The sequence below is a fragment of the Canis aureus genome, chromosome 12 (genome assembly GCF_053574225.1).
Source record: "Canis aureus isolate CA01 chromosome 12, VMU_Caureus_v.1.0, whole genome shotgun sequence".
Taxonomy (NCBI): domain Eukaryota; kingdom Metazoa; phylum Chordata; class Mammalia; order Carnivora; family Canidae; genus Canis; species Canis aureus.
In genome coordinates, this window is record NC_135622.1 from 30,574,266 (window position 1) to 30,594,192 (window position 19,927).

At 38.3% G+C, this 19,927-nt stretch overlaps 1 protein-coding gene across 12 annotated transcripts in view; it reads right to left on the reverse strand.

Annotated features, from left to right (window-relative positions):
• Positions 1-19,927, reverse strand: part of MTA3 (metastasis associated 1 family member 3) — a 313,378-nt gene that overhangs the window by 107,641 nt on the left and 185,810 nt on the right. For 7 of the 12 annotated variants that reach the window (XM_077843427.1, XM_077843434.1, XM_077843431.1 and 4 more), the window contains 4 exons: positions 16,087-16,238; positions 14,867-15,089; positions 6,679-6,765; positions 3,838-3,988 (listed from right to left, as the gene is read on the reverse strand). In XM_077843427.1, the coding sequence (XP_077699553.1) occupies positions 3,838-3,988; positions 6,679-6,765; positions 14,867-15,089; positions 16,087-16,238 (613 nt within the window). Of the gene's footprint in view, positions 1-3,837; positions 3,989-6,678; positions 6,766-14,739; positions 15,090-16,086; positions 16,239-19,927 lie in introns of those variants that run through there. The other 5 variants (XR_013349328.1, XR_013349329.1, XM_077843428.1 and 2 more) reach the window with 2 other exon arrangements.

Below are 19,927 nucleotides of genomic sequence, written 5' to 3' on the forward strand. Positions count from 1 at the left end.
CATTAAGGCAAATGAAATTTGTACTTTACAGAGGAGAAAACAGGTTTAAAGAAACTAAGTGATTCACCCACGGCCACACAGGAAGTAATCAGAGAAGTCAGCAGTTAATCCCACCTGATTCCAAACACTCAGAGGTACTTTCCCCCCTCCATGGCAAAGATAAATTCCATTTCCCCTACTGCCCTCTCTTTTGGGCAGCCAGACATGGAAAGGCTTTCCTGTAAATACTCTTTATCTCCACTTATCTCATGGCTTCTTTATTCACAGCCACATGGAAGTAACCAGGTCGGCCAAATGTGGTAGGTACTTGGTTTGCTGGCAATAAAAATGTCATCAAAGCATCTGTGAGTCAGAAGAGGAGACAGGATTTGGAAAGCACATGACAGCATGTGGCATACCACTGGACTAAAAGCCTGATGGGAAAGACCGAAGTGTATGGGGCTGGTAAGAGACCAGGTAGGTCTATGTTTTGAAATTTCATTCTTCCTGTCATTACTAACCCCAAATAATGAGGCCTCTTTGTATATGCAGATTGTATTTTCACCCTTGGAGTTTAAGTTCCAGTAGGGTTGTCACAGAGGGGTATGTGTGGCCTGGTGATGTGGGTGATGCTTAATAGAGGACCCAGAGGGCTGACTCCCAACCCCCAGGGCCATTAAGGGGCCAGGGCTAGACGAGAGACAGTGACTTTCAGGAAGATGATATGAAGCTGTCCATCATTTTTTTTTTTTAAATATCAGGTAAAATCCTTTCTACCAGCAGGACTCCAGAGCCTCTTTTCCCATCATCATGAACCTCCAACTGAACGTGGAGGCTGAGTGAAGGGGGCAAGCCACCGAGAAGGGGAGGAGAAGCCCTAAAAAGCTGAGAGGCCTGGGTATTTCCGTACAATCAGGTTTTGTTTCCAGTTTTCTTAGTTCTGTCCATAAACATTCTGTATGGTGTGCTTGTCTATCTGACATGATGATAATTAAGTAGCAACGCTAATTGATTTTATGATTGGATCACACAGGGCGAGGCTTTTCCATGAATTTGTATTCATCAATTCCAGTAAATGATGGTATTGACTATCCCATGAAAACTCACTATTAGCCTAATATTTTTTTCTAGTACTTTGAGTTCACCTTGGAAACTCAGGTTTAGTCTGTATCCTATATCCCAAGAAAATAAGAAACAGACCCTTTGTCCCAAGGAAAAGCTTCACTGGGAATACAAAAGTGGGGACGTGTTCTGCAATGTGTGTGTCCATTGCACTTGTCTCTCATTCCCCACATCCATCCAAGCAGCAAGATGTTGCTGGGACTGGGATCCTGCAAACATACCTCTCCTCTGCCATCCGGGTCCCTGATGCACCAGCAGGGGGTGCTAGAGGGAGCAAGCAAAGCAGGAGGCCGGAGAAGGCACTTGTCACCACCTGTGTCCTGGTCCAGTCAGCCTCATGGCACCTGAGGTTTGTTCAGTTCCCGCTTTCCCTCATGCTCCCAGAACCAGCCTCGTCACACCTGAGAGAAGCCAGCACCAGCAGAACAGTGCCTTCCCTCAGCGGCCTCAGTTCTCACTCTGTGGACCTCCTTGAGCCTCCAGCAAAAGGAAGAACCCCATCTTCTTTCTTTTGCTCTCCCAACCTTAGGGATGGCAGCTGCTTCCTGTGCCCCCCATTGTGTTCCTGCTCACCTATTCTGTCCTCCAATACCTGTCATATTGACTTCTTACATTAAATTTGCTAAAATAACTTAGGCACTTTCTCCTTTACTGACTCATACAGCGTATTTGAGAGACAACTTTTATAACCGTGGTTAAGGGAGCAAACTCTATAATCAGCCACACCCTGAATGGGAATCCCAGTCCATTTATACTTGATAACTTTGGAAAATTTAATTTTCCTCTCTAGGTCTTATTTTTTCTCAATCATTCATTTATTCAATTAACATTTATTAAACACCTACTAAGTTCCAGGGAGTAGAAATACAATATGCTAGGCAGTAGGAATACAATGTTATGCAAAGCAGTTAAATTCCTTGACCTTCTAAAACCTTCTGTCCTGTGAATCAAATGAGATAACACAGGCAAGGTACATGTTATCCATACCAAGCTGGAAGAGCAAACCAAAGACAAAAGGGTTTGAAAAAAAAAAAAAAAAAAGGTGTTTCAACAGCTAAGTCTCATCAGAAGATGAGATGGGTGTCTTTTCCTCAACAAGGTTGAAGGTCTCTCTTAACGTAACCCTAGGGATTCACTGTATGCCCTGTCCATTTCTCCTGTTCAGAGCAGAGAAGCAATCACCTTGCTGTAACAATCTCCAGAGGAAAATGGGACAAATAGCCCCAGAGAGGGAACACTATAAGGTGGAATTTTTTATAAATTCTAAGGAAACCGGTACCTATGATAAAAGGAAAGAGCAATGCGAGAGCTAGGATTGGGGCCCAGAGTGACTGGGACCATAGGATACAAGTGGAAAAAGATAGCAGAGAGCTGCTTTTCCACCTGTAGTCACCATAAGAGTCTTCTTACCATGAAGTGTATATTGTACTTATATGTGTATATGTATGAACCAGAACTTAATTTCTGCTTCCTGCAGAAGGACTAAACACACCTATAGAGGCCATGGAGGTGATAACATGGAAAAGGAAGATTCCTGAATTCCACTTAAGTCTGAATCTAAAAGCCTCAGGCCGTAGGCAAGGAAAGAAAGAAATCCAATTTCCACATTTTGACACAATTCGTCCTTAGTCTTCTGCTGTCTAGATAGTGGGTGTATTGTGGCAAGGATGGCCAATGTCCTTGTTAGCAAATAATTATTTCTGCAAAACTACTGTGTAGCTAAATTCCTGAAAGCTGTATCTATAACATACCGATATCCTATAAATGCAAACTAATCTCCTCAGTCTCAATTTTTTATTCATTTTGATATCACTACGACCATGAAAAGTCATACTAAAGGAAACCAACCATGGGAAACTATTACTAGAAGGTCTATTTCACATCCTTGCTCTAGGGCCTCATTATAACTAATTTACTGTCACTGAAGGAATTTAGAGGTCCCGGAGACATGGAAAGCCTGGAGAGAGTTTCACTCGTAAATAAATGCCAACATTTAAACCATCAAGACAGCTTCAAATTCTAGGACTATTGAAATGGACAATATATACTGCTGGGATGATTTATTATGTTTGTGTTTGTAGTCCGAATGGGAAGATAATTCAATTCCACCTGAGGAGTCATTCTGTGGCCAAACCCCAAGGGAGGTACTTTGGATAAGAGGTGATATTTCTTAGCTTTTCCATTTCAAACAAATTATTATTTCTGTATTGAAGACGTCACCCAGGCAATTCCCTTCATGACTTGTAGCACTCTTGAGCAATTAAAAAAATTTTATAAGGTGAAAGAAGTAGCTGACAAGTGCCAAATCCAAAATGAACCACAGAACACCCAAGAACCCCCAGAGATCACAGTTGCCTCTGACTTAAGGTGAAATCAACACTTCTGCTCAAGAAAATGTAAATGAGCAGTGAGCATGCATCCCAGCAAGAACATTATCACCCACCAGAGTCAACCTGATAAATACAGACTTCCTCTCCAAACAAGCATCCTCACAGGGAATGTGAACAAAAGGGTCCCTTCTGAGGAGATAGAGAAATATCACTCAGCTAAATGTCTTCACTGTGGCACACAGCAGCCTTCCCTCTTACCCCTTTACCACACATTCAGTTTAATTAGAGGGTAGGTAGACGAACCCATTTGCAACACATCTTGGATTTGGCAGAGGATATGCTTAGAGCAGACAAGGGCAGAGAGGCCCTGGGCTATGAGCTCAGCCCCCAGAATTCCTGGGCTTACATACCATCCAGGCCATTGTGATGACTGTAGTTCCTTTTCCCCAAAATGCTCAGAGATGTGTGATTCGGGGTGGTTAGCATCCGCTTGGTAGTGGGGGTTTGCAGGCTTGGTGTAGATCGAATTACATTAGGTTTCTTCGAAGGATGGATCTCTGGCAGGGGGAGAAAAGGTTTCTCAACTCAGGACATGGTAATAAAAATCTCTGTGTGCACTTACATCGCCTAATAGGCACACATCTTACTTCTTAATGAGGTGAGAGTCCGTTCCTTACGAGCCAGTCTGTTTTCCCAAGGACTTGCATAATGAATCAGCTTCAAGTGCTGTTACCATGGCTTTACTTATCAAAAGTGAGCTTGCTTCTCCCTCTGCTAGCTGGAGCTCTGAGCTTCATGTTGGGAGTACAAGCAACAACAACAAAACAACAAAAACACCACTTCCACTTCAGAAGATCACTTAAGCACAGATATACTAAGGGAATTAGGCAACTAACTCTTCAAAGTTTTAGAAATTTAAAGGTTATCTGGAGAAATGGCCTCAGAGAACGCTAACTCTATGCTCTATCAAACCAGAAACGCAGCATGCAGCATGTCTAGAGTGTGAGAGATTTCTGGAAAACAGGATTCCTTCTCTGACTCTACAAGGAGAGTACAGGACCAAGGTTAATTACTACTAGTCCAGAATATCTTGATATAGATGAAACATGCCACCAAACTCCAAATTCTAGACTCAAGATGTAGTAGAAGAAAAGCTTTGATGGAGGGTATATCACAAAACTGTGATGTGCATGTGGGATATGTGTGTTTACATGAAGTATGTTGTTGTCAGTCATATAGCCCAGAATTACTTGTACTTTTTTGGATAAAGCAGACGGACAGAAATTACAGTCTGTAGGAATTGGACTTAAGGATCTCAGTCTGTTACTCTTACTGGGCAATGTCTTTTCCAAAATTAAACCTGCTCTCTGATTCTAAACCACTCTCTCTTCTCAGGGAGGGCCAGGCAATCAGCCTTATTTCTCGAAATTTAAGAAAGGCTGTTAGGATTGTTAGAATTACTATATCTTGGTCTGGTCAAAATTCTACCCTTATCAAAATTTAGGAATGGATCAAGTGCTAACCAACATATAGTGCTGATTTTTTTTTTTTTTCCAACACAGCACTGAAACTTTGTTAACCCCATTTTTCATTACAGCCTCCACACTATTCATCCAAACCAGACCACCCACCTTTGGACTCACTGAAGCCTTTGTGCATCAAATTCTTTAGGCCTCATAAAGGGAAAAATATTCTTTTTTCCTGTTTTTCTATTTAAATACTACTTATTGTTCAAGGTTGAGATCAAACACTGCTTTCTCCACGTAGGCTGCCCTAAATCTCATCAGAAATAACTATTCCTTCTTCCAAGTGTCCAATGAATATTACCTGTAATTCTTTCATAGGAGCTAATCCTTTGCTTAATTGTCCTTACCTGTGTGCTTTCCCCACTAGAATAAAACTTTTGAGGACAAAGTCTTACTCATCTTGATGTTCCCCCAAATCACTCAGCATAGTGTCTTATACATAGTAAACACTCAGAAATATGTGAGGTAGAGGTGTGGTTCAGCTAGTAAGTAAAGCATAGCTTTGGGCCTCCCAGGTAGGTACAGAGACCAATTTGCCCGCAGGAGGAACACAAAATTACCCACAGAAAGACTGGCTAATATGTAATGTTATATTCTATTTCTTATGATCAGAGACTTGTCCATGCATGGAGGAAGGGGCTTCTAGGATTAGGCTCTTCAAGGGAATAGATAGCAAAATTCAAGGACTTGGTCACCATGACCTAGGTCCTGCCTATGATGATGAGGTGATATTCTCGGGACTTCTGAAACAACTCTTCAGGCTCTGAGAAATAAAACAAGAAATAAAGTGACCAAGTAAAATCAAAGAGGGAGCTATGAGCTTCTGACTTTTGGATGCTCTGATGAGGAGTAGATAATATACCAATTTAAGGCTACACTTTGACTTTTAAGTGTTTCTAGAGTCTGAACGCTTCATAACTGTACATCTTTCTGACAGAGCAATAAGCTTCAATGCAACTTTGAGTACACCTTTCACTCTGAGAAAATGAAAATGCAAGGATATTAGAAGCACTAAAAACATGCTATTATAGTTTCTAGGGATATTAGGAACCATTTTAGAAATAATTATTTTGTAAATTAACTTAAAACTTTGCAAAACAGAACAAAACAAAAAGGGTTATTACCTATTGATTTTTAAAAATACTATTTCTTAATTGTGATATTTCAACACAAATATGGAGCCAACATCTTTGACTAGTTCTAAGTTAAATAACATGGTAAAAATCAGAAAGCAATACAAATGCTTCCCTTTCAAAGTAACTTTAATTGGTACATCAAACCTATAAATATTTTTTTAAAGGTAGGTTAGAGCCAGTTTGATCTCATTAAAAAAAATAAGCCAAGTGGAAGGATCTAAATTGAAACATTAAGAATATTCATCCTCTAATAATTTAGTGATTCTTTCCTCTTTTTGCTTAGTCTCTATTTATATCCACAAATGTTATATTTTTATTTAATGATTTTTTTTGGAAAAAGTAAACATATCCATAACTCTGTATATATGTTGTGTGTATATGTTTTGTAATAACAAATAAAAGCTTTTGGAAAAAAAACCCAAAAGCTTCTGAAACAAAATAAATGGACTATACATGTGAAAGTATCCAATTTCAGCTACTTGAAAGGCTTGGATTTAGTTTAGGTATGACAATTTAGAATAGCCAAATACTTATAAGGTACAGAAATTGTTTTTTGAAATTTTCCTTCTGTAAGAAAATACCCACCTAAATACCCAATGATACATGCCAAAGGTTTCCTAGTGCTTTTGCTTTTCAGTGGACTTCCAGATAGTTCGGCATGTCTGTCTGCATCTGAGGAGAGAAGGAAACATGGAGACAACCAATGAGGCTGATTTCTCTACCTATTCTATACACACTGCAGAAAAAAAGGTGCCAGTGGAAGACAGTGCAAAATATCCACCAGATTCCTGCATAATTTCCTGTAGGGTTGGATGAAACTGTTTCTAGCTCTGGTTCCAAATTACTGAATGAAGGATGTACCTGGAGAACACTCACTTAAAGCCTCATCTGAGTGCTGCTAACACACGTCTTACACGTATGTGCTTTCTTTCTGTGTGACCCCATTTGAAAAAGTGGAAGTATGCTTCCTTTCTAGGCATGGCATTATTTCCTCAAAGTAGAAAAAATGTCCATGCAGGATGAGGTGAAAACAGACCTAATTTAAGATTAATCTGGCATAGAACACAAAAATGACAAAGCTGACAAAGGCAACACACTTGGCCACCCCTGACCTAGAGGAAGTAAGTCTCCACTGAGAAGTCTTAATCTATCTTGATTAAACTCAATTCCATTAAATGAGAGCCTCACAGGGCTAAAAATGGGTCATTGGTTTTATTGCTAGTTTTCCATCTTTCATACCCTACTATGATGTCAGCAGTGCTGAGTTTTAAGAGGTTGCCTGTACAGACAGGGTGCCTCATCTGTTAGAACAGGAAGATACTGTGGGAATGGTTATTAGTGTTCATTTATCAAGCTCACCTCATACCCTACTATATGAGACACTTTGGACAGAGAAAAATAAAGCATACAACACACACTCTCTCTGCATTTTAATTAGCTGCCATTAGGATGGGTGAATAGATGTGGAACAAGGCTGCTTTCACACTGAGAAGCTAAGTTACAAAAACAGAGTTTGAGGGGACCACACACAAAAAATATTGAACTGTTTTTTAAATTTGCATAAAATTTAACAGAGTAGTTTTAACAGATATTATTTTGCTACGCGTATGCCTTTTTCCCCACCTTCCAATACTTGACAAAAATGTCCTAAAGGCTTTCTATGGCTGAGACCACATTTCTAGGCACACAGGAAATTTCCTTTGACATCCACAGGACTTCTCTGCATTATCAGTGTCAAAATGTACAATTCACTGTGGAACTGCAAATCATTTAAAATTAAAAATTAACTTTTTCATAAGCTCTTGCCCTCTCTTTCACCAAGCAAACTATTTTACTATTAAACAGAAAGAGGTGGGGAAATAGCATTTTAAAAATCTAAAATAAACAAAGCACATACTGCAGAGAGTCTCTGATAATAGGAATTTGAATATGTATCCCAAGCACTGGCTAGTTATTAGACAACCATGGACGATTATAAATGATCTGATTTCTTTTCCTCCTTACTCAGCTGATTTCCTTTGGGGGAAAAATTTATTGATATATGAAGTTTTTCACCTGTTGTTGAATAGCAATGAAGATAAAGGACTAAGTATACTAAGCATATTTTGGAGGAGTAATCTAAATAAACATTAAAAAGCAACACAAAGCTTGCAGAGATCAAATCACTGTGAGTGAATACTAGAGACTTCCGTCCTCATATTACTAAGTTCACCTAAAATTCAAGTTCTACTTGGGATGATGATAAGAAAAAATTTTATCCTATTAGTGAAAGAAAGCTTGAATGAATCAGCTCATCCGTACCAGAACATTTCCTCAATGTTCTGGACAATGGCAACCATTACTAGTAATAAGATTAACTTCACACTTTATTCCAGTTGATAAGGCCCAAAGGAAACTATCATTGTGGACTCTCATAGGACTATTGCCTGTACAAGAATCAACAAAATGAACAGCCTATCAAAGGGGCCACCAACACAATACCTAAAGATGTTTCATCTTAAAACTACACTAAACCGCTTTTGAATTTTCATCAAATCAGTAGCATTAATTATGTGATGTTCCAGGTACAATTTAAAGAGCACCTGAGTGGGAGATAAAAGCTCTTTATGAGCATCGTTAATCCGCATTACACTTTAAAGTAGCTGGTAGCAAGAATTATTAGTCTCCGCTATGAGGAAATTAGGACAGAAAGTGCTAAGCCTACTAGTCACTGTTTCATATGAATATTCAACCTATTCAATGACATACACTGGATACACATGGGAAAAATACCTTCTGCCCTGGGGGAATGATCATAGACATAGGATTATCAGGTCCACACTTGAGTTGGTTAAACAGAATCTTGGTCTGCACTCAAGAACAGGCCAGTGGTGCCTCTTGTCAGTTAGTCCTGGTTCTTAAATTATTCACCTGACTCTATTTAAACAGAGACAATTCACTAGTATGCATTAGATGTGCACAGATAAGGCAAGCAACCTGAGAGATGCCACAGAACCCATAAGGAATCAAAATCTGCCCAGAAAGAGTGAGAACGTGTGCATCTCACCCAAGTCAGTTGACTGCACACAGGCGCACTTCTTTGGCTTCCTAGAGTACAACTCCTTGAGGTAAACCTGGAAAAACACTGTTTCTTTTATTGCAACTCACAGCCATTTTCCTAAAGTGTTTTGGAAATATGTGTATGTGGGAATAAAACAGAAAAACTGCAAAAAGTACACACTGAATTAAAATTCACAAAAACATTCACACGGGCTTCCAAGATTGCTGTCAAAATAGAACCATCCGTACAATTTTCTTATAGGAATTGCAAAGACATTTCTAAAGAAGACACAAAACCCAGGTGCCGTAAAAAAAAAAAAAAAAAAAAAAAAAAAAAAAAATCACAGGAGCGCTTGAGTGGCTCAGTCGGTTAGGCATCCGACTCTTGGTTTCAGCTCAGGTCATGATCTCAGGGTCCTGGGATCCAGCCCTGTGTTGGGTTCCATGCTCAGCAGGGAGTCTCCTTGAGATTCTCTCTCCCTCTCTCTAAAATAAACAAATCTTTCAAAAAACTGACAAATTCAACTATGTTTTAAAAAAATCTGCTTGACAAATACATCATAAAGTCAAAGGCAAAATAGGGGAAATATTCGTACCATGTATCACACAGATCAAAAGCTAATTTCCTTAAAATATTAAAAGTTCTCAGAAGTAAGACTTCTAATAGAAAACAGGCCAGGGACAAAAACAGCTGACAGAAAGGGAAAAACAAATTGTTTTCAAATATATGCAAAGATTTCTATCTCATTCAAAACGAGAAATGCAAACTAGTATAACTTATATGTTACCTGTCAACTAGTCAAGGTTTCAAAGATGGTAACACTGCTGCCAAGGTTCTAGAGAAACAGGCATTCTCTGGACGTTGTGGACGGGAGCACAAATTGAGGTTTTCATTTTCTTTTTTTTTTAAATTGTGGTTTTCTAAAGGTAATAGGTAATGACTATTAAATTTCCAAATGCATGTTCCTTGACTCAGATGCTTTACTTTTAGTGGTCTGTCCTGTGACCTACCCACACATTTCACACATCGTAAGAAAGGCTATCTGTACAAGGATATTTGTTGCAATATTACTTATAATAGGAAAGATTGGAAATAACCAAAAAAAATCTGTTTAATCTGTACAAAACAGATTATTATGCAGCTGATAAGAAAAGGTGGTAGCTCTTAATGTACTGGTATGGAATGGCCTCCAAAATGTTAAGAAAGCAAGTGGCAGACAAATGTGGATATTAACATCTGAATTAAAACGAAAAAAATACACCCACCTAGACTGCTACACACACACAGAATATCTCTGGATACTTTAGACACAATGACAATGGTTACCTCTGAAGATGATACAAATGGGAATGGCAATAAGATTTGTAACCACTTTTGTATCTTTAGAAAAATTTAAAGTATCCTTTCAAAAATGAATTATTAAAAAATATCCAAAATACCAAAACAAACCAAAACTGTTCTCACCTAATATTACAACTTAAAATTTCATACAACTTTATACAATTATTATAGTTAACTTTTGCTGAGAAATCTCTAGAAAAACTATTTTAAGGCTTCTGAATGCAGGCCCTTGGGATACTTGCAAAACTGAATTAGCATCTTCAAACAGAAAAAAGTGGCTCCAGGTGCCTCTTGAGGAACTTCATTCTAGGGAATGGTGGTCATTCAAATCTGATGTTATCAACTGAGAAACCACCGAGTCACCCATGCAAGCTACAAAGGTGGCAGGTCAGTCACTTGAATCCACTTCTCCAAGTACTTTAGCTTCATCTATGAAATGCTGCTAATATACCACTTCTACTTCACCTCAGTTTCTGAGGATTCTGAATCTCAAATAGTAACCCTTTGCTCATCAGGTGTTGGGTAATCTTACAGGTGTTTGAAAAAGTCATCAGGTAGCTCAGTGGTCATGTCTGACGGCAATAACAAAGGAAGAACAGCATTATCACACCGTGGCTTTTTTACTTGAGGGCAGAGGTGTCAAGAAAAAGAGACGTGCTGTCTGAAACTTGACCACCCATGCTGTTGGTCTGCAAACTTTGTCAAGGACACAATACCTTTCTTTCTGCAATGTTTTGGTTATTGGTTTATCAATCCATGTTTTTAATATGCACTACCTACGTGATAGAACTGGCTCGGCATTGTACTAATGTTAGTAATTTTTGTTGTGGATTTATATATTTACATATAAAGGCCTATTATTAAAGCAAGTAGACATTTGGGGAACTTTGGTTTTAAAAAATCACCATATATGTATCTTAAATACATATATTTAAATACATATTTTTAAAACACATTGGTCATACTATATACTTAAGTTTTTTAAATTATTTTTTAAAATAGGAAATGTATTCTCATAACTCAAAATCTTAAGTTTAAAACCAGGTGGAGGGGGATCCCTGGGTGGCTCAGCGCTTCGGCGCCTGCCCTTTGGCCCAGGGCACGATCCTGGAGTCCCAGGATCGAGTCCCGCGTCGGGCTCCCAGCATGGAGCCTGCTTCTCCCTCTGCCTGTGTCTCTGCCTCTCTCTCTCTCTATCATGAATGGATAAATAAAATCTTAAAAAAAATAAAAACAGGTGGAAGTCTCCTTCCCATCCCTTTGCTTTAGCCTTCCAGTTTCCCTTCCCATAGACATTATTAGTTCTATTTTCTCTGTAATACTTTATGGATATACAAAGATTCCCCCTTTTCACTCTACTGTTTCAATACCATTTTCTTAATGAAAATAAAATAAAATAAAGGTTAGAGAGTGCTGTTGTAACGAACCCCAAAATATGTCCTCTGAAAGGATCGACTTCTAAGCCAAGCCCTCATAGTCACCAATATGCTCTGCACCATCTGAGACTTTTATCTCCTTAGTTCTTCCCCTTGCTCTCAGGCAGTCTGTCACCCCATGAGCTCTGGTTAGCACACTGGTTGTGATGGTGCTGCCAATGCCAGAAGTCATGGAAGGGGTCAGTTTCTATAGAACTCCCAAGTTCACAGGGAAAACTATTTACCTTTCTGAATATTATGAAGAATTATTCTAAAATGCATCAATTAAAGCTCTTGATCCATCAGTTTCTTTGGAATTACAGACTTTCATCTGATCTGAAATTACATTCATACTGCATCATAGGGATAAACTTTTTTGAGGGATGGGGGTCACCACTGCCCTTGAGAAACCAAGGAAAGCTTACAAAAAAAAACACACCTATACATTCCCACTGGACCATAGACATGGTTGCCTACAGACATCAAGTTATTAACAACTCATCTTCTCCATAACAAGCCAAGATCAAGGGATCTGATGAAGAGATTGTAACAAAGTACATATAAGAAGGGAGATGATGTAAGAATCAATTAGATGCTAGAAGAGTTCATTAGTTGCTTATCTGGAAAAAAAAAAAAACAGACAAACCAGTAGATGGCTGCTGAAACTTTGTAATTTTTTTTTTAAGATTTTATTTATTTATTCATGAGAGACACAGAGAGAGAGGCAGAGACACAGGCAGAGGGAGAAGCAGGCTCCATGCAGGGAGCCCAACATGGAACTCAATTCCGGTCTCCAGGATCATGCCCTGGGCTGAAGGTGGTGCTAAACCGCTGAGCCACCGGGCTGCCCTGAAACTTTGTTTGTTTTGAAACTTTGTAATTTTAAATTTTGAGGTAAAATTATTTTGAGAATTTGATTCTAGGGACGCCTGGGTGGCTCAGTGGTAGAGCGTTTGCCTTTGGCCCAGGGCGTGATCCTGGAGTCCCGGGATCAAGTCCTACATTGGGCTCCCTGCATGGAGCTTACTTCTCTCTCTGCCTGTCTCTCTCATGAATATATATATATATATATATATATATATATATATATATATATATATATATATATAATCTTAAAAAAAAAAAAAAAGAAATTGATTCTATTATGTAACTTGACCAAAGAAGCGAAATGCAAAGTAAAATATGCTTCTTGAATCTTACAACAAATGAGTCTTTTTATTATTATCATAGCTATATGTTTATAGAAATAAAACACATGTAATTTAACTTTGACCTCCCTTGCTTATTTTTAGCAGCATGACCTTTCAATTGAGGAATAATACATAAAATGGTAACATAAAAATATACTTCATTGAAGAATAATAAAAATAAAGGCAATTTGCATATTAACTGAGAAACTAACAGAAGAGCTATGGGAAACAGAAGCTTCCTCAGCTGCCAATTTAGTTGGTGATGATTTTTTTTCCATTCATAGGAACAAAGATGATATTGGATCCTGGCCAATTTCAATGGAAGAATTTCTTTCATTCTCTTTCTCATGTGTTTTATTATCCTGTTTAGTTAAGAAACTATATAAATGTGTTTTAAATTGGCTAAGCAGTTTAGATGAATGCAAATATTTTCCAGTTCCTTAAAATGGTTAAGAAAATGATAAGAGCATAAATCCATGAACTCAGAAGCGTTAGCATGAAATAATCAGTATCAGCCTAAGTTCCAAATACACATGAATCTAATGGAGTCCCTCCTCCGTGAGACTCAGAAAGTACTGCCATTTTGCACTCTCTCTACAAAGCACTTTTCTTCTCCTTATAAAGCTTTTACCTGTAAGTTGTAAAGCCTTTCAAGCCGTTTTGCTGAAATTATCTTTAGGAACAAAAAGTTTTCAATCATCACTCCTTATAGAGATACCCTTCTTAAATCAAAATGGAACATCTCATAACGCAAAATTTCTTTTCTCACAAAGAAAAAACATCTACTAAATGTCTATAAGATTTCCTCTCTGTTAAGCCAGACAGCAAGTTTTCTCCTTTAGGGGAGAAAGTTGCATGGCTCTAACATGGCAGTCAGGGATGTGACTAAACGTAGCAAGACTAGAATCAGAGCTGGCACACAAAGTATGGACACATTTTAGGGGTACATGGTAATAACAGAACAACCCACAATTCACTGATACATATGACCTTTGTTCTAACAACAACAAAAAAATGAAACATAAGCCAAGACTGAACATGTTGAAAATGAGAGTAATAATTATGTATATGTTATGCGGTAATATATGTATGATAATGAAATGGAAACCAAATTGGACAAATAGAAAGAATGCTCAACCATAAATTTGGTCATTAGCCTGTAAGAACTAAATATGTATTTTCAGAAAATTCACCCAAAGACGCTAAAATCCATTTATAATTTGCTCCATTTTCCAGTTACTGTAGTGTTTGTTATGAAGCACTCTGAATTTCCATAATATTGTAGAATTATAAAAGGTTCATGGGAAAATGAGAGGTTTACAAAGACATGCAATTTCTAATTAGTGTAAATTGGCAAATTTTATTCAAACCTAATGAAGGCACGTAAGAGCAGTTGAATGTCTCATCTATGGGGCTTCACTGTGACACCATCCTTAGGGGTTACATCTCGGCATGACCTTACAGGTGAAAGTGCCTTCCCATAAGGGTTCTCGGGCAGTCCCATCACAAGAATAAGGGCGCCTCCCACCAATTCTCTGCTGAGTACTATGCTCTCTGCAGAGGGGCTGCAGAGGTTCCAGTGTTTCCTTTTCAGGTTGGCATGATACAAATGGCAGCAGACAAAAACAATGTTAAAAAAAATAAACCAAATAAAAGGCTGTACACAAGAACTTATGTTTATTGCAAACAAAAACAAAACAAAACAAAAAAAAAACAAAAAAGAGAGGGAAGGAGAGAAAATGGTCAGAAGCACAACACATAAGGTTAAGAATTTAAAAGCATCTTACATTCTGCCCTAATGGCAGCATAATTAATAGGAACAAACGGCCGTCTTGCTGCCTGCCGCAGCCGGAGGGTATTTTTGCAGACCTGACGAGCAAATTTTGTGAAATATGTAGTGTGGAGGAAGAAAGCTTGGCGGGTCTTCACTGCAGACTTTGGGCTCCCAGTGTTTCGGACTGGCATCCCCTGCATGGCCTGGCGAGACATGTGACTCCTAACACGGGGGTCCTGCAAAATCAGATACCAACAGACATGTAAAGAAAAGAATGCTATTTGTATCAGGCTCAAAGAAAAGGCAATTTTTAAGTTTTCCACTGAAGCATCTAGAAGTTAATACCCTACTCCCAAAGAAGAAATTAGAAGTATGCACTTTCGGAAAGAGGGTAGGGGAGTAGAGAAGGTAACTGTGTAGGGGTAGGAGGATGTGTGATCCTATATTTTTGTTTTTCAAAGTTTTTATTTTACTTCCAGGTAGTTAACATACAGTGTTATACTAGTTTCAGGTATACAATATAGTAACTCAATACTTCCATCCATCACCACCCTGTGCTCATCACAAGTGCACTCCTTCCTATGCTTTGGTTTTTAAATGGACATTGACCTTAAGAATCCAAAATCACATTTAAAAAAAAATGCCAAGGGGGTTAATGAAATTATCTTATTTTTTAATAGTGCTGGAGTCCTGAGATCCTGTTAGCCCTTAAAAAGAAGTCTCCCTCTGGTCGACACAGGTGCTTATATCTGCAATCTGAGAATTTTACCAAAATCCTATTTCAACTGTTTATCTCAAGATTGAGTCCATATCACCTTCTTGTTCCTCCTATGATAGCTCAGGGACAGAAAAATGTTCAGTTTATGTTTATTACTTTATGTAGTAAGGCATATTTTTACAGTATTTAAAGGTTGCAAACTGTTTCCCAAAAAGCAATTAAATCATTTAATTTGTAAGCTCTCTACTTATGTTAACACTTCCCACACATATTGTTCTTTTGTCTGAGCAATCACACAAGAACAATATTTTGAATACCTGAAAAAATTTGATTTGTCCCTGCCCTCTCTCCACACCCACCTTAAATATTATGGTGCTATGTTTAGTTATAAAAAAACAGCTTTGTTTGCTTTTATTTTTTGCTTTTAAGTTATCCTGTACTGTACTTCTGTTTCCAAGGAGTGATCAAGCCATTAAAATGACATTTCTCAACGTCAAAGACTATTGCTCATATACCTCTGTAGTTGGGCTAGGAGATAACTTCTCTTCTTCCGACTGGGTGGGCATTTTCAGGCCTCCATATTTTTTCCAGTAGAGCCAACAGGTTGCACACAATCTACACTGCATATTAGGTGGGCCCCAAGAATACCACTGATGAGACTGTGTAGCTAAAGACAGAGGAAAAATATGAAAAGACAAAGTGTTATATAATTTGTAACATCAATACATATACCATCAAATATTTTAAAGATATTCCAAAGTAATCTTTAGTTTACAATGTTATTTTTCTTTCTGCAGTTCACCAAACATAAAAGTCTAATATACATGTATTTTCAAGATGCAGGGTTCATTAAACCATTTCTCTCTCTCTCTCTCTCTCATAGTGAACGAGAGAGCAAGAGAGCGAACCTGTGGCTCCTGTTAAGAGAAGCTATTAGATGAAGTATCTTATATAATATGCTGTGCTATTACTGAGGGAGTTTTGTTCATTAAAAATACCCCCTATTGTGTACATTTCTGTAAATAAGTTATCAGAAAGTTTTTTTTTTTTTTAATTTTATTTATTTATTCATGAGAGAGAGAGAAAGAGAGAGGCAGAGACACAGGCAGAGGGAGAAGCAGGCCCCATGCAGGAAGCCCGATGCCGGACCCGATCCCGGGACTCCAGGATCATGCCCTGGGCTGAAGGCAGCGCTAAACTGCTGAGCCACCCGGGCTGCCCCAGAAAGGTATTATTATTATTATATGAGTGTTTTAAGTCTAAATCTCCAAATTGATGGTCCAGAAACTACCCCAGAGTTTAAGGTGCTCAGAGAGGCCCCACTGATTAAGGTAGGAATCTGTCAGAAGTAGATAAATGAACAAAGTAATCATTTTAGTATTTCTCCCTTTAAAAACAGAATCCCTTTCAAGACTATTTAAGTCCAGATCAAGGGAGCATATGCAGCCAAGATCACAAAAGGCTTAAGACCTAATAACTTGGCTGATTTACCACTTAGCACTGCAAGCCTTCATCAGTTTTGCTGCAGTTTGAATTGCTCCCATATTGCATTTAAAGTTTTCCTACAATGGATCTGAAGTTTAAGATAGGAAATGATGGCATAAAACATTAAGTTAATGAGGTATGTATAAATTATTATAATCTGTATATTTCCCTTGGAATACTCTTCCCCCTGATTTATAAGTTAACTTCGTCAGGTCAAAGTGTTCAAAGAGCACATCAAGGTGTCAACTAACACTTCACAAGCCAATGTCAAAAAGAGAAAATATACTGGCCATTATAATCAAACTGCATCTTAGTTTGAGAATAATACTGTGCACCCATCGTGTATTATTTTTGGTAGACTCCTTGCTAACAGCAGCCCCCAAAACTTTCCTTTTATAATTTAAAACAGTAAGTCAAATAAGTTGATTTTTTTTAAACACAATTTTAAGAATCTTAAGTATTAGGCATGGACCTAGTTTGGATTATGACTATAAAATTTCACTCATGGGATGCCTAGGTGGCTCAGCAGTTGAGCATCTATCTGCCTTTGGCCTGGGGCATGATCCTGGAATCCGGGATCGAGTTCCACATTGAGTTTCCTGCATGGAGCCTGCTTCTCCCTCTGCCTGTGTCTCTGCCTCAATCTCTGTGTCTCTCATGCATAAATAAAATCTTTGAAAAAAAAATAATAAAATTTCACTCATATTTAAGTATACATTTTTACTCAAGTTAGTCATGACATGTCATTTTAATATTTGTCAACAAACATCATTCCCCTTACAAAATTAACTCAAATGCAATTAAAAAGTGACAGGGGTGCCTGGGTGGCTCAGTTGAGTGTCTGAGTCTTGATTTCAGCTCAGGTCATGATCTCAGACTGAGCCCTGCATCAGGCTAAGGAGGCTGCTTGAGATTCTCTCTCCCCATCTCCCTCTGCCCTGCTGCCCTGTGTGCTCTCTCTCTGAAATAAATATATAAAATCTTTTTTAAAAAGTGACAAAAAAGAAAACACCAACTTCTATCTCTCTATAAAGATAAATCTTTTTTTTTTAAAGATTTTATTTACTGATTTGACAGAGAAAGAGCATAAGCCGGGGAGCAGGAGGTAGAGGGATAGGGGGAAGCAGAAGCAGACTCCCCACTGAGCAGGAAGCTGATGCGGGCTCGATTCTAGAACCCTGGAATCATGCCCTAAGCCAAAGGCAGATGCCACCCAGGCACCCCTAATGATAAATCTTACATCATGTTATAATAAGAGATACATTTTATGATATTATTTGAGTCTAAAATAAGTATTATAAAATAAAAATCACTTATTTGTCATACACATAAAAATGACAATTATATAAAGGGATATGTGAGACTACATATGTGTTAACGGGGTATGTCAAAAATAAGATAGATTAAGCCACCACTTGTCTGTAGGATTAATTTTATTTTCACTTAAATACAAATAAACTTCAGTGTCTAAGAGTCTCCAATTCAGACATTCATGGGGATCCCTGGGTGGCTCAGCAGTTTAGCGCCTGCCTCCGGCTCAGGGTGTGATCCTCGAGTGCCGGGATTGAGTCCCACATCACGCTCTCTGCATGGAGCCTGCTTCTCCTTCTGCCTGTGTCTCTGTTTCTGCCTCTCTCTCTCTCTCTCTCTGTGTGTCTCTCATGGATAAATAAAATCTTTAAATTAAAAAAAAAAAAAGACATTCATAATGCAATATATATAAAATTATGACCAAAAGAATCTAATTTTCCATAAATTATTTTCCTTTATGCTTCCATGGTGCAGAAAAATGGTTAGAAACATACCATTTCTATGAAGTCAGCAATATGTCTGGATCATACTTTCCTTAGTTTCAGGTAAGATAATTATATGACCTGTTTGTTTTGTTTTCTTAGAGAAACAACATGAGCAGGGAGGGGGCCAAGGGAGAGAGAACCTTAAGCAGAGTCCACACCCAACATGGGGTTCCATCTCACAACCCCATCATCATGACCTGAGCCGAAATCAAGTCAGACACCTAACCTACTGAGCCACCCAGTCACCCCTATGTGACCTGGTTTTAAAAGTCTTTTCTAGGGGTGTCTGGCTTCAGTTAGTAGAGCATGCAGCTCTTGATCTTGGGGGTATGAGTTCAACCCCCATGCTGGATATAGAGATTAACTTAAAAAAATAAAACTTTTAAAAGGTCTTTTCTAATGCTGAAGCTTGGTGTGAATATGAAGCAGAGGTTGTCACGTCCCTCATCCCCATGCCCTTAGGGCAGTAAGCTACATCTATCCCTCCAAAGAGCTGTTGAGAGACAAAAATTGGGCATCAAGTAGACTTTCAATAAAAATCAGTTTCCTTCTCTTCCCCACCCCAGGCCACTTTGATTGTAAGGAAACATAGATAATAATGTCATTGATGTCTATGAACAGATTATGCCATTGTTTGAGATTTTAAATAAGTATAAAAATATAAAAAGTGAGGGGTGCCTGGCTGGCTCAGTTGGTACAGTGTGAGACTCTTCATCTAGGGGTTGTGAGTTTGAGTGTAGGGATTTCTTAAGAAATAAAATCTTAAAAAAAAAAAAAAGTGGGGAAAGAAAAGCTAAGGAGAGACAATAAAAGAGCAAGAATTTTTTTTTTTTTAAATGTATGGGGCGCTTGGGTGGTTCAGTTGGTTAAATGACTCTTGATTTTGGTTCAGGTCCTGATCTCAAGGTGGTGAAATCAAGTCCCGCATAGGGCTCTGTATTGGGCGTAGAGCCTGCTTAAGATGCTCCATCCCCCATCTCTGCTTGCATGTGCATGCATGCTCTCTCAAATAAATAAAATCCTTTAAAAAAAAATAGCAATTACATCATCTCACCAAACCAATTTAACATCCAAG